Source organism: Poecilia latipinna, unplaced genomic scaffold (genome assembly GCF_001443285.1).
Source record: "Poecilia latipinna isolate Pla-1442-1.1 unplaced genomic scaffold, P_latipinna-1.0 Scaffold415, whole genome shotgun sequence".
Lineage (NCBI taxonomy): Eukaryota > Metazoa > Chordata > Actinopteri > Cyprinodontiformes > Poeciliidae > Poecilia > Poecilia latipinna.
The window spans coordinates 30809-43357 of record NW_015113031.1 but is presented as its reverse complement, the minus strand read 5'-3'; the positions used below and the strand labels follow the sequence as shown (position 1 = coordinate 43357).

Sequence of the window (12549 nt, the reverse complement as noted above, 5' to 3'; positions counted from 1 at the left end):
GCAGATGATGCAGTTGGTTTGCAGGAACTGGTCAGATAGATAGCTGGTACTTGAAAATAAAAATCTGGCCCGGTGTTCTTCATGGCCCCTTCCATACATTTTTCATAACCAAATTATCTGGAAACTTTGCAGGGCTCTCCATATATGCTCCAGGGTTTTCTTCCGCAGCTGCACGAACTTCATGTAAATACCTCGGGAGAACAAACATAAATTAAATAAGTAGAGAAAACCCAAAGTAGTTCTAGCTCTACTTGGAAATACTTAGCAAATCAAAAACTGTTGAAAACTGGTTTGATTAAGGGAAGATTTTATTGAGTTAAATCGTTAATTAAAATAAAACTAGCAAAAGATACTGTAATATATGTATATATATTGATGGTGAACTATATAACTTAATTTGATTGATTTTCAGTTTAAGTATGTGGGCAGCTTGTTTAAAACAGGACCCAGAAGTTATTTTATTCAACATTTCATTTCGTATCAAAGTAGGTTTTTCCACAAGTTATTATGCATCTTTGTTTTTATTTGAATGCCCACTTGTTTTCTTCACACTGGCACACAATGTATCATGAATATATCGTCATTGCAATCAGTGTATGCAGCAGTAAAATCGTATAGGACTGTTTGAAATGCAGGAACAGTTGACTAATATATTCCATATATTTACATAAAAACACCTTTTGCATCCCTATACGAGATTCAGCCTGATGGAGTTTCCTGCTGTAGACGTACAAGACGCTACCGGTCACATAAGGTGTTTAAAAAAAAGAAATGATTTAATTTTACTATCATAATATTTACCCATAATACCTCCTTTATATGACTGTGATATTTTGCAACTCTAAGCTGGAATTGTTTTTTTACTGAAAGCTGGGAGCATCATGCACCTCATGACCTAGAGATTATGAGACAGATAACATGTGAAAAGATCAATCTCTTCTCTCTGGTCCTGCTGCCATCTAGATAAATACCTCAAACAACCAATAAGAGCCAGGAGGGTCGTCGCGATGCCAATCATCTTTGTGTCCTCCCCCTTGCTTTCTGCTGATTCACCATGAATCCTCAGGCTAGTTAGCATAGCCACCGATGACGACGGATTAATGGTTTTTCAGAAATGGTAAGTTGTCTCTCTGCCATTAGCACATTTAGTAGTGCATTCGCAATACCAAAGCCAAAACTTCCTCCTGGCTCTGATTGGTTGTTTTTAGTCGGGCTATTGATCCTTTGCAACCACAAAACGCCATGATGGACGTCGGAAGTGAAGATTGGGAGTATTGAAAAGAGCGACTGAAATTGTTTTCCCAAATTGTTTTTGTCAGTTTATTCATGGCTTTAACTTGTTAGAGTCGAGCTCATTTGTCTGTGAGTATAACACACCTGGTTGGGGTTCATAGATGGCGGTGTTTACAGAAGCTTGAAACAGCTAGCTTAGAAACCGACCTCCACTTCCTCCCTCAACAGCGTTTTCCCTTACACCGGAGCAGGATTAAAAACGTACAAAACAAAACATATGTGCGTTTTTTGACAGGCTTTTCACAGGAGCGCATAGGTTGTTTTGACGTCCGTCATGGCGGAGCGGGCAGAGTTTCGAAGAGAGTGACGTCACGTGCAAAGGGCCAATAGTAGCACCGGGATGAGGCGGAGGAACTCGATGTCAGGACACAGTGAGAGTTTTAACAAATATGTACAATTTTTTTTTTAAAGTTAACACTGGAGTTTTAAAACGCAGTTTTACGTTTATAAAATTTGTTTGTAACAAGTAACAACACAAGAAAACTACATTCAACTAACAGAAGGTGGAATATTGTAGGTAGAAGGAGGGATTAGCATAGGTTGTCGACATCCGTGCCAGACCAGCCACAGTATTTGGCCGTGTGCCGCGGAAGAGTTCAGAAGGATTAACAGCAGCTGCTCCATTGCTTTCACTTTTTAATGTTTTTTTTTTTTTAATCCATCGTAATGGTCACTATAGACTGACAGCAATCTGTCAACATGCAGACAGATTACACCGAGTATGTACAGTATTCCTATGTGTTGCATGTCAGGAGATGAAGTCATATTTTAACAGGGCGCTACCTCAGCAGCACACTGCTGTGTGACTACCAGCATGGCAGATGCTTTGAGCGTCTCAGTGCTGAGTGACAGCAAACTGTCAGGGCTTTTGTGTGTCTCTGCTGGTGTTTTTCATTTAAGATGCTGCCAGAGAGGGAGGTTCCCACCAATGCAGCAGCAGCTGAGTGGAAAAAGCTCCTCAGGAGGCATATTTGAGCTTGTCAGACACAAGAAATCTGATTCAGACAACCAAAACAAAAAAAAAAGAAAGAAAAAATGAATATTGAGCAGGAGTCCAGTAAAGAGCAGCTGCCTCTGTTTAATTAGAACAAATCGAAGTTGGAAATGGAAAACAGGGGAAAACAACAGGGAGGTAATGTGACACTATTTGCAGACAGTTATTATAAGCGGGGGGGGGCATGCAGTCCCACAGGCAGGCTGCTGTTTGCGGAGGGGCAGTTTCTTCTTCTTCTGCCAGGCTGGCGCTGATCCCTCATCTTACAGGTTCACAATTATGTGCTTCAACCCTTCCTGCTGCTATCCATCCCACCCACCCCCCACCCCATCCCTCTGTAAGCAGCATTTAATTGTAATGGGCTGAGCTGGGGAAAGGAGTAATCAGATGAGAAGAGTCACATGGTTACACACTCTCTAACAGGGTGGGGGGATTAATAATACTGCCGCCTTGATTGAACTTCAGCTGCTTTCTCTGGTAAATTGAGAGGTGGGGCTGAGTGCAAAAAAAACAGTGACACGGAGGAGAGGGAAAGAAAGGAGAGTTGCAAAAGGGTGATAAGGGGTTCTGTGATAAGAACAGAGAGGAGGCAGGGATGGCGAGGGAGGAGGCAGAGAGAGAAAGGGAGTGGGAGGAAGAAAGAGCGAGGATAGGAGGCAGCGCAGTGCAGTGAGGGAGGGGTGAGGAGAGAGGGAGAGAGCGATGTAGAGACAGGAAGCCTCTGCTGCTACAGAGCCAGTGAGACGCAGGCAGGCGGAGGGGAAAGACGAAGAGAGAGAGAGGGAGAGGGGGCCTCCTGGTTTCTCTGAGACAGGCCCAGAGAGAGGGAGGGAGAGGGGCTCCAGGAGCACCACAACGGAGAGCGAGACGAGTGGGTGGAGAAGCAGGATCGGAGGGGAGGCGGGAGGAAGAGGCAGGGCGATAAAATCAGAACCAGGCTTTGGCAGGAGCAGAGGCAGAGGGTGGGACTTGAGCTGAGGAGGGAAAACGGCACAGGAGGAAACAAAGTTTTGAAAACTGAGGAAACGGCAAAGGGAGAGCAGATGCTGATGGCCAAAGCAGGAAGAGATCCATGGAAGAAGGTCAACATCTGTCAGCATGTTCTCTGACAGCCGGGCCACCGCCACCACACCTGGGGAGCAGAGGGGCTTCAAGGCTCACGCCCCCCACTTCATCCCATGGCTGCGCAACAGCCTGAAGGCTCACCACAGCAGCAGCGGTGGCGGCGACCTGGGGCTCAACGGGGCATACAGGTCCAGCTCAGAGGGCCGCAGCGCTCTGACCCCGCTGGAGAGGGCCAAGGGGATCGGTTTCTTCTCCAGCCGGGCCAAGAAGGGGGAGCTCCGGTGTAATGGCATAGGGATGCTGCCGGTGGTGCTGAGGGGGCATCACATCCTGCCAGGCGGCGTTGGGAAGCAGAGAGAGGACGGTCCTGCCAGGTGGAGCAAGACTAAAGAGCTGGAGGTGGAGCCCAGCAGCAACTCTCAGCTCAGCCCAGAAGAAGGACTGGCCGACAGCTGCTCCTCGCCGCCGCAGAGCCAAAACGTGGGCCCCGCAAGCAGCCCCTCAGTGAGGAAATACGGGCCTCTGGTGGGGCCCCATCCCACTCCTGTACCCGTGCTGCTGGCCGAGACGCCCGACTGCAATGTGCCCGTCGTGATGTGCATGGAGGACAGCGAGGGGAAGATGTGGGACTACACCAGTCACACCACCTACCGCCAGAGAGACGTCCACTCCTCCAGCTGGCTGAGCTCAGGCACTCAGCAGCTGATCGAGAGGCAGCGCGGGTTCAGCTCCAGCTTCAGCTGCGTCAACAAACACGGCAGGACTTCTCAGAGTCAGAGGGACCTGACGGCCCTCAACGGGCTCATCTTCTCCAGTCAGACCCCTCCAGGAGCCCTGGGCTGCACCGCCACCCTGAGAGGCCCCAGGAGGCCCCGGCCGAACTCAGAGCGGATTGCGATCCTGGGTCAGAACCAGACGTGGGTACCGCACAGACCAAACAGAGAGCAGGAGCCACAGAGGAAAGGAGTGGGCTGCAGCAGAAAGGTGGTCCGAAATCAGATCAAACGGGTGGTGGACAACCTGGAGCAGGTCCTCACTTCCCTCAGGGACATCCAGCAGGAAATCAAAGAGGTACACACACACACGCATGCACACATGCATACACATGCATGCACACACATGCATGCACACACGCATGCACACACGCACGCACACACACACACACACACACACACACACACACACACACACACACACACACACACACAGTTGTTTGTTGATTTATGTATCATGTGTCTGAAACTTTGCCATGAGAGCTGCAGATTTGTCTCTTTTCTTTCCAAGGCTGAAGGGTGGGAACATAAACAAATCAGGGCCTTACTGCATCCTCTCTCATTAATTTAGACATTTTCCTCATGCAGAAAATGTTGGAGCTTTTGCAGAAAAAAAAAAAAAACCTTGAGGGCATTTAGAGATAACAAGGCAGACTACAAATGCACTTTCTCAGCAGAATTAAACAAGCAGAAAAGCATCTGCAGCGGGGATGCACGGACCCAAAACATGTTGTTGTTTCTCAGGCTCTCCTTTCTTCTCCCCAGACACTCCAGAGTCTGGCACTTTGTGCTCAAGTCGGGCGTGCGCTTTCATAAAGGTGGATGAGACGGTAGTTATGGCCCATTTGCCAGATGCATTCAGAGGATGTTCAGACGATGCAGGGTGACATTAGTAAAAAGCCTTGCCTCTAACATCCTCTCTTTTCCACCGCTTTTCCCTCTCATGGACAGCTGCTGCTCCAGGCACAGCTGGACGGTAGCCGGCGCTCTTTTATAATCCATTTATGTCTGAATATCCGTGCCTCGTCCAGTAAAAGTGACACGCAAATCTTTCCTCCTGGCGTCCGATCAGCGAGGTCACAGCCAAAGCCCAGAGGTAGTAACTTCATCATTGTGACTTTAAAGACTTCTCCCTGACAGAATTAACATCGCTGCGATGAAAGTTTATGTAGAATACACCAAGAAATGCGGGGGGAAAAAAGCGATTGATAAGGCTGCATGTATAAACAGAGGTGGCAAATGAAACGAGAATAAGCCACTGTGGAAGTAGTGTTGCATTGTTGCATTAAGCAGTAAGCACTAATGTGGAAGAGAAATGGAGTGAGGCAAGGACAGAGGTCGTTTACTGGCATGGAAAAGTAATCGCACTGCTTTTACTATCTCCCATCACAACCACAATCTTGAAAAACATGAATTTTATTGGGGTTTTATGTGACAGACCAACACCGACTTGTAAGCTGGAAGGAAGACGATGATCAAGTTTTTTTTTAATTTTTTTTATTTGTGGTACTATTGTGAGAACCATAAAAGTCAACTATTTACTACTTCTTTTAACAGCATGGCTGTGTCTCCATGACACAACAATCATGGCCCCACAAACGCAAATACTGCTCTTGAAAAGCATTTGTAATGCGCTTCTTTAGGACACCAGTCACATAAAGAAGTTCGATTTGTCTTACTACACTGCACAAATACTTTCAAATGTTTTGATATTTACTCAAACTCTCGTTGAACAAACACTGGAGAAATTAGTGAAACTAACAATCCTGACAATACGGACACATCTGGGGAGGTTCGAACGTCATTAATTGTAATTTGTCGCGACAGCAATAAATCAAAGTTCTTATAATGATAAGAAATTCATCGCTATATAGATGATAAACCAGTGGGAGGATCTGTGGAGGGCAACTAATAACTGTGCCTTTATGGCAGAGTGGGAAGAGCAAAACCATTGGTGATAGGAAGTCGTTAGAAGTCTCATTTAAAGTTTGCATTAAGTCAGAAACTCCACTCCTCTAGAGACACCTTGCTGCAACTTTTAGACGTATTTCTGCTGCAACACTTGAATCGAACGACGTTCAGCTCTGCAGAGGCCTGGTAAGGAGCCGTTCATTTGATTCAGGTGTGTTGGAGAAGACATGCACCATAAACTTACAGGAGGGTAACTCTCAAGGACTTGACTTGGAAGCTGAACTTTCAGCTCTGCATGGAAAATTGTACATGTGGCAAAATCCCCCCAAAACAACAACACTCCACTTCAGCCTGAACACAGTGAAACATGTTGGTGGCAGCATCATGATGTGGGGACGCCTTCCTGCTGAAGAGATGGTGAGGATGAGGATGGATAGAGATAAATGCAGAACAATCCTGGAAGGAAACCTGGAGGTTCGCCTTCCATCATGGCAGACGTCCTGAACGTCTGAGCCTCAATGGGGTGGTTTAAGTGGTCTAGTCAAAGCCCAATCACTAAATTCAATTAGGAATATGTGGCCGTGCTTTGATGTTCAAATGCACTCGACTGTCAATGCAAGTTTAAAATATTTGGCAAAGAAAAGTTGCAATTAATTTCAGTCCATGGATGAGCAAACCTGGAAGAGACGAAGCCCAAAAGACTTTCAGCAGAGCGGCGTCTGCAAAGTTTGACTCAGTGGGGGGAAAGGATTCACATTAATTACAAAAATAAAACATGTAATTTTCTTTCATTTCACTATTTTCTGTTGGCTTTGTGCATAAAATTCCCAAACATACATAGGAGTGTGCGGCTGCAACATGATCAGCATCTTTGCTCAATGGAAAGTAGAGGAAAATTTGCATAGATCGTCAGTCTGACGGCGATAATCTGCTGATGTGTTTCAGTCAAGTGTAAAGACAAAAAAAAAAAAGAGCTGCACCATGACTCAGATCCCGAAGAGAAGAAAGAACCGCGTTAAGCTCGAAGAGCGGAGTGAAACTTTAATGACGGAGCTCAACAATAAACATCTCTCAGCTCCAACAGCGGAGCGTGTGTGTGTGTGTGTAGACCCGAGGGGTCAAAGACTTTGTTTTTTTTAACAAACGTCCTCGAAAGCAGCGAGCAGCGGATGAAAAGCAGCCCTTTTATCTCCTCCGATTTCTGACATTAACAAGCAGTACCTGCCCAGAGTCACTGCATGTGCATATACTACATGCACCACTTCAAAGCGAAATGAAAGGCTTCGCTCAAAAACCTGCTGCGGCTTTAACAGAAAAAAAAAACAAAAAGCAAAACAGGCAAACAAATCAGGTCATCCTTTGACATCAGCAAGGATGTTGTTGAACACAGAGGACAAAACTCATCCGGCATGGGCAGAGGATTTATCTGTGCACACAGAGCAGGTGGTGAGCTGGGTCAAACATTTTCCCCAGCGTAATTTTCTCCAATCTCTCCAGCCTCTGTCATCACGCAGCTGCCTGTGTGTCTGTGTGTTCGTGTGTATTTGTGTTGTGCTTTTATTAGTGCACGCCTGCAGAGCATATACTTATTCTCTGCACCCATTTTGCATTCAGACATGTGTGTCATTTTTTTCTTTCTTTTTTTTTTTTTGATAGATTATGGAGCAGGGTTTTTACTATCTGGGTAAGGAGCGTTAGATGGGAGGGCTGACTAAATTTAGCCTTCACACCACTGTAATAGTACTCTCATTCTGTCTTGGATGATTTTAACGTCTTTGCGATGTGGAAGGTAAAGACGAGAGGAAGGCCCCCAGAAGTGTTTGCAGTAACTTTTATTATTTATTTAACCTTAAAGAAGCTTCAGGGCTGTAATTATTTCTATATGTTGACTCCATCTGGAAGAAATCTCCTGGTGACTCCGGAGTTTGATCTCTATGTGAGTTTTGATTTGAGGCCTTTTCTTTATATATATATATATATATATATATATATATATATATACACTGCTCAAAAAATAAAGGGAACACTCAAATAACACATCCTAGATCTGAATGAATGAAATATTCTCATTGAATATTTGTTCTGTACAAAGTTGAATGTGCTGACAACAAAATCACACAAAAATCATCAATGGAAATCAAATTTATGAACCAATGGAAGCCTGGATTTGGAGCCACACACAAAATTAAAGTGAAATGTTCCCTTTATTTTTTGAGCAGTATATATATATATATATATATAAAACAGAGTAGCCATTTCTTTTTTTCTTATTTAGGACTTCTAAAATGTAACGTAGGTCTTCATTTTGTCCCCTCAGGCCGATGCAACAGCCATCCCAGTGAACCAGGCAGTAATCAACAGGTCTTAGCAGCTTTTGCTAACGTGTAAAAGTGAAACCTTCCATGTTTGTTTTAAAATCTTAACCCAGACTGGCATCTCAGCAGCACCTAAGTGATCCTTTAACTCTGCACATTTAAACCAGATCACTGAGATCTGCCGAACAAGTGCTGCTTGTTGTTTCCAGTTTCGGGGCGTCGTGGGACGAACTTTCTCTGCCCACCAGGACCAGCTTTTGTTCATAACATGTTATTTTGGCCTGTGCGATTGTAATGTCATCGTCTCATTGACTGGTACTACGCCTTATTCAGGGTCCTTATTGTGTCTTTCTTCTGAAATCATTCAATTAACGAGAGAAGAGCAAAAAATGGTCCAAACCGAAGCAAGACGGAGTCAGATTGAAATGCAGATTGTTGCGTCGTTAATAAAAGCCTGTCTGTTTGGTAATGAAAGCTGAAGGTTAAATTGTTGAAGCCTCGGAGCTGAGACGTCCCGATTTGAGATGTTTTTAAAAGCTTTTTGCTGGGGGAACAAAATGGATGTAAAAGCAGTGAGGTGTTTTAAACATTAATCACACTGAACAAAGGTGGACTTTGAGTCAGGCCATGTGAACATCTGCCTCACTGCTTCCTGTAATTAAGGGACCCCCCAAAGCAGCAGGTTTATTTATTATTTCTCTATTATGTCTCCTCTATACAGCAGCTCTTCATAACTTCCTAAATATTAGTTCTCCTGAATCACAGCTCCTTGGCAACTCCTCCACCTTATATTAAAGGCACAGAAATATATAGACCTATTTGATATGAGGGAGGGCAGAATAATCTCCATTTTCTGTCCACATGAATCAGCTGCTCACCCACTACTTCTCTGAGTGGCTTTTGCAAAAAAAGAAGGAAAAAAAAATCAAAGCACCAATACGGGTTTGTGATTAATCTGTGACTAAACCTTATGCGTCCACCACCTCCTCAACACAATTCAAACTCAAGATAAACTGTAAGACATGGCCCATCGGTACAATGCAGAGCTGAATGATTAAAGTATTTCTTCTTTTTTCCGAAAAGGTTAAAAATGTGAAGTGTTTATGTCCAGATTTGGATTTTATGATCCAAGTTATTTGGCGTCTACTCCTGAAAGCAACTCTAAAAATGGTCATACTTGCTTAACTTTAAACTATGGCGTGACGGATACAGCGATGTTGATCTATGAACGTGTCAGACGAGCCAGAACAATTAACAGCGATCCCCTCTGTTTTAGTAAAAACAGCTGGTAAGTTCCTGAGGTCAATCGCTGCACACAGTGAGACGCCTGTTCCTGGTCCTCTGCAGTCTGGCTAAAAAAAAAAAACAGAGCTGACGATGTACAGCCGGGAACCTGCGAGGTATACGTCTGCCTCAGACTTGCTAAGCCACCCTTCATCTTTAGTTTGTGAAGCTGCAATAAAATATTTAGCTTTCAGTTTTTTTTTCTGTAGCAAATTTTTTTTTGCCGTTAAAGTACGTAAAGGTTTCTGATGAGAGATCAACTAGCATCTGAAAAAAAAGTTCCCAAACGCCAAAATTGAGAAGTTTGATATTCCCACTGATGCTACTTGAAGTATGTGTAAAAGAATGTCAGTGCAGCATATAAAACCAGGACATATAATATCTTGCAAAAGTACGGATACTCCTTGAATGTTTTTATGTCACGACTGCAAACCTCCATCCATTTTTATGATCATCCATTGTCGCGATAAATTACAATTAAAAACCCAAATCTGGCAGCATTATCAGAATTATTTTCATTATTTTCTCCTCTGCTTGTCCCATACGATAAATATCAATAAATTTGATGCAGTTGTTGTGTGCACTTTAGTGATACAAATCATTCTTTATGTGACTGGTGTTCTCGAGGAGCGTATTTGAAATGGGAATGTTTTTCAAGAGCAGTTTTTGTGTTTATGGCTCTCTAACAGATGTGCTATGCAATCACAGCTATACACTTACCTCCAGATAGAAGTAATGAATAGTTTTTTATCATCACTTTTACTACTACCACGATCATACCATTAGATAACCTAATAAAACTTTAAAGTCTAATCATCCACCCCTGGCCTGAATTTGTATTCAGCAAACAAACACGCTGTCCAAAACATGACCGTCCATCTGAACTTTCAGGCCAGATAATGAATTCCCTGTGGACAAATAGCTGGAAAGAAGACCTGCCTAGTGTTTGTCTAAAGTCATGTATTGAACACAGAAAGCATGTGGAAGAAGGTTTTTCATTCAGAAGGGAACAAAATTGGACTTTTTAGGTAGCAAAACTATGTTCTGTTGAAACACAGTAGTGGCTGCGTTATGCTAAGGGGTGCTTCTCTTCTTGACTCGGGTGTGCTGAACACAAAACCGTGACCACATTTTGTTGACTTTTATGTGCAGAACAATTTTAGTGCCGTTTCTTTTCACCCTACCACTTTAGACACTTTATGGAGTTCAGTCACAGATATATTATCAGATACGATCCACTGAGGTTTGTGCTTGCAGTGTGACAAAATCTGAAAATGTCCCACCTACAACAACAAAAGTCCTTCTGCTTTATGTTAATTGATTTTATTCTTTGTAACAATTAAGGCAAAAAAAATAAAAAATAAGCCAAAACCAGTAACTGGTGTGATTTGATGTGATGACCCGAAGTGACTTCCTGACCCGAACTTAAGTAGGAATCCAAAAGCAATTTCTTTTAATACAAAAGGGACGATCTGCAGCTACACACATTTAAAAAGGTGCATGATTTTATAATTTCATAATTTAATTTACCCATTCATTAATAGAAACCATGCTATAAATGCTCTCTGATTCTTCAAAACATGTCGACTTCGGGAACTTTACAGTACAGAAACAAAATCTGCTTGCAACAGATTATAATTATTCCCTCTGGGAGAGTGTCGCGGATAATTTGTGCTTTTATTTATAAATCATTCTGTGTGTTTTCTAGGTCGTGCAGCAGATTGACTATCTAACCTCCTCCATTGATCTGGATGATGAGGAGCAGCAGAGGCCTGGAGGAGAAGCTCAGCCTCCCAGCGACAGCAGCTACAGTTCAGGCTCCAGCTCCAGTGAAGTGACAGTACGCGGCGCCCAGCAGAGGGCTTCGGGAGCTGAAAACCAGCCAGGAACCGCAGACTCCTACGGAACCCCCAGCAGAGAGGATCACAGCAGAAGTCAGCCTTCGCAGAACGGGCAGCTGCGCTCCGTGACCGCGGGCTTTCTGTCAGAAAGGAGTCGGATTGTTCAATTAACTTGTGGGCGATCCCCTAGAAAAACTTTGTCCCGTGTGAACACAAACAGCCTCCCTCCGTCTAGAAACCCGACCACCCAGGATCACGTTCTGTCTCCTAAAAGAAGCCTCCCTGCTCGGCCTCCCACTCCCGGGCTGTCTCCGCTGACGGTGAACCTCCATCACCCCGGCAGCCCTGGATCACAGCCTTCCTCCCCTCTGTCTCCAAAGTCTTATCCACCCCCCGCCCTCAGCCCTTCTGTCATCATAGAGACCAAAGTCGGGTCACTCCAGACCCCACAAAGCGATCTCCCATCTGCTGGCCCATTTTCGCCGTCGCTAACTCACCCTCAGTCTGCCAGCTGCCCACCCACCAACTTTGAAACCAAAAGTTTGCCCCTGCACGACAAAGAGCGGCGAGCGGCCTCAGCGGGACCCTCGAACGCCTGCGCAGCCAAACCACCCGCGGGGCAGGGCCGCAGGGCCCGCAAGCCCCCGCCGTACCCGCACCACAGACTCTCTGAGCCCACAAAGAAAGTGAAAGAGCCCCGCAAAGCTCCTCCGTACCCTGAGAAAAGAAGGCTGCTCTCAACCACCGTGTGAGACGATGCAGCAGGAGGGGGGCGGCCGATCGAACAGAGGCACATACACAGCACCAGCCACATGTCTGCGGGAGTGGGGAGTGATTTAAGGCGGCTTAAGGCTCGCCAACTTCAGCCGAGATCAAGTTTCCAGGGCAACGGGATGCAGACGCAACTCAGGGTGAGTAAGTCCAGAACAACTGCGTCACTGCAAAAACAAAATCTTATCAAGTATTTCTGGTTTAGTTTCTAGTGGAAATATCTTAGGATACTCAGGGGGGGGGGGGGGGGGAAATAAAAAAATAATTAAAAAAAACTTTTTCGAAAAAAAAGGGGGGTTGTT

The 12549-nt window shown here is 44.8% G+C and overlaps 1 protein-coding gene across 2 annotated transcripts in view; it reads left to right on the top strand.

Moving 5' to 3' along the window:
- Positions 1–2642: 2642 nt before the first annotated feature.
- LOC106950661 (actin cytoskeleton-regulatory complex protein PAN1) overlaps positions 2643–12549 on the top strand; it is a 24390-nt gene continuing 14483 nt past the window's right edge. For both annotated transcript variants that reach the window (XM_015037672.1, XM_015037671.1), the window contains exons 1-2: positions 2643–4423; positions 11344–12387. In XM_015037672.1, coding sequence (XP_014893158.1) covers positions 3386–4423; positions 11344–12228 — 1923 coding nt within the window. In that variant the 5' untranslated portion in view covers positions 2643–3385 and the 3' untranslated portion in view covers positions 12229–12387. The remainder of the gene's footprint in view (positions 4424–11343; positions 12388–12549) is intronic.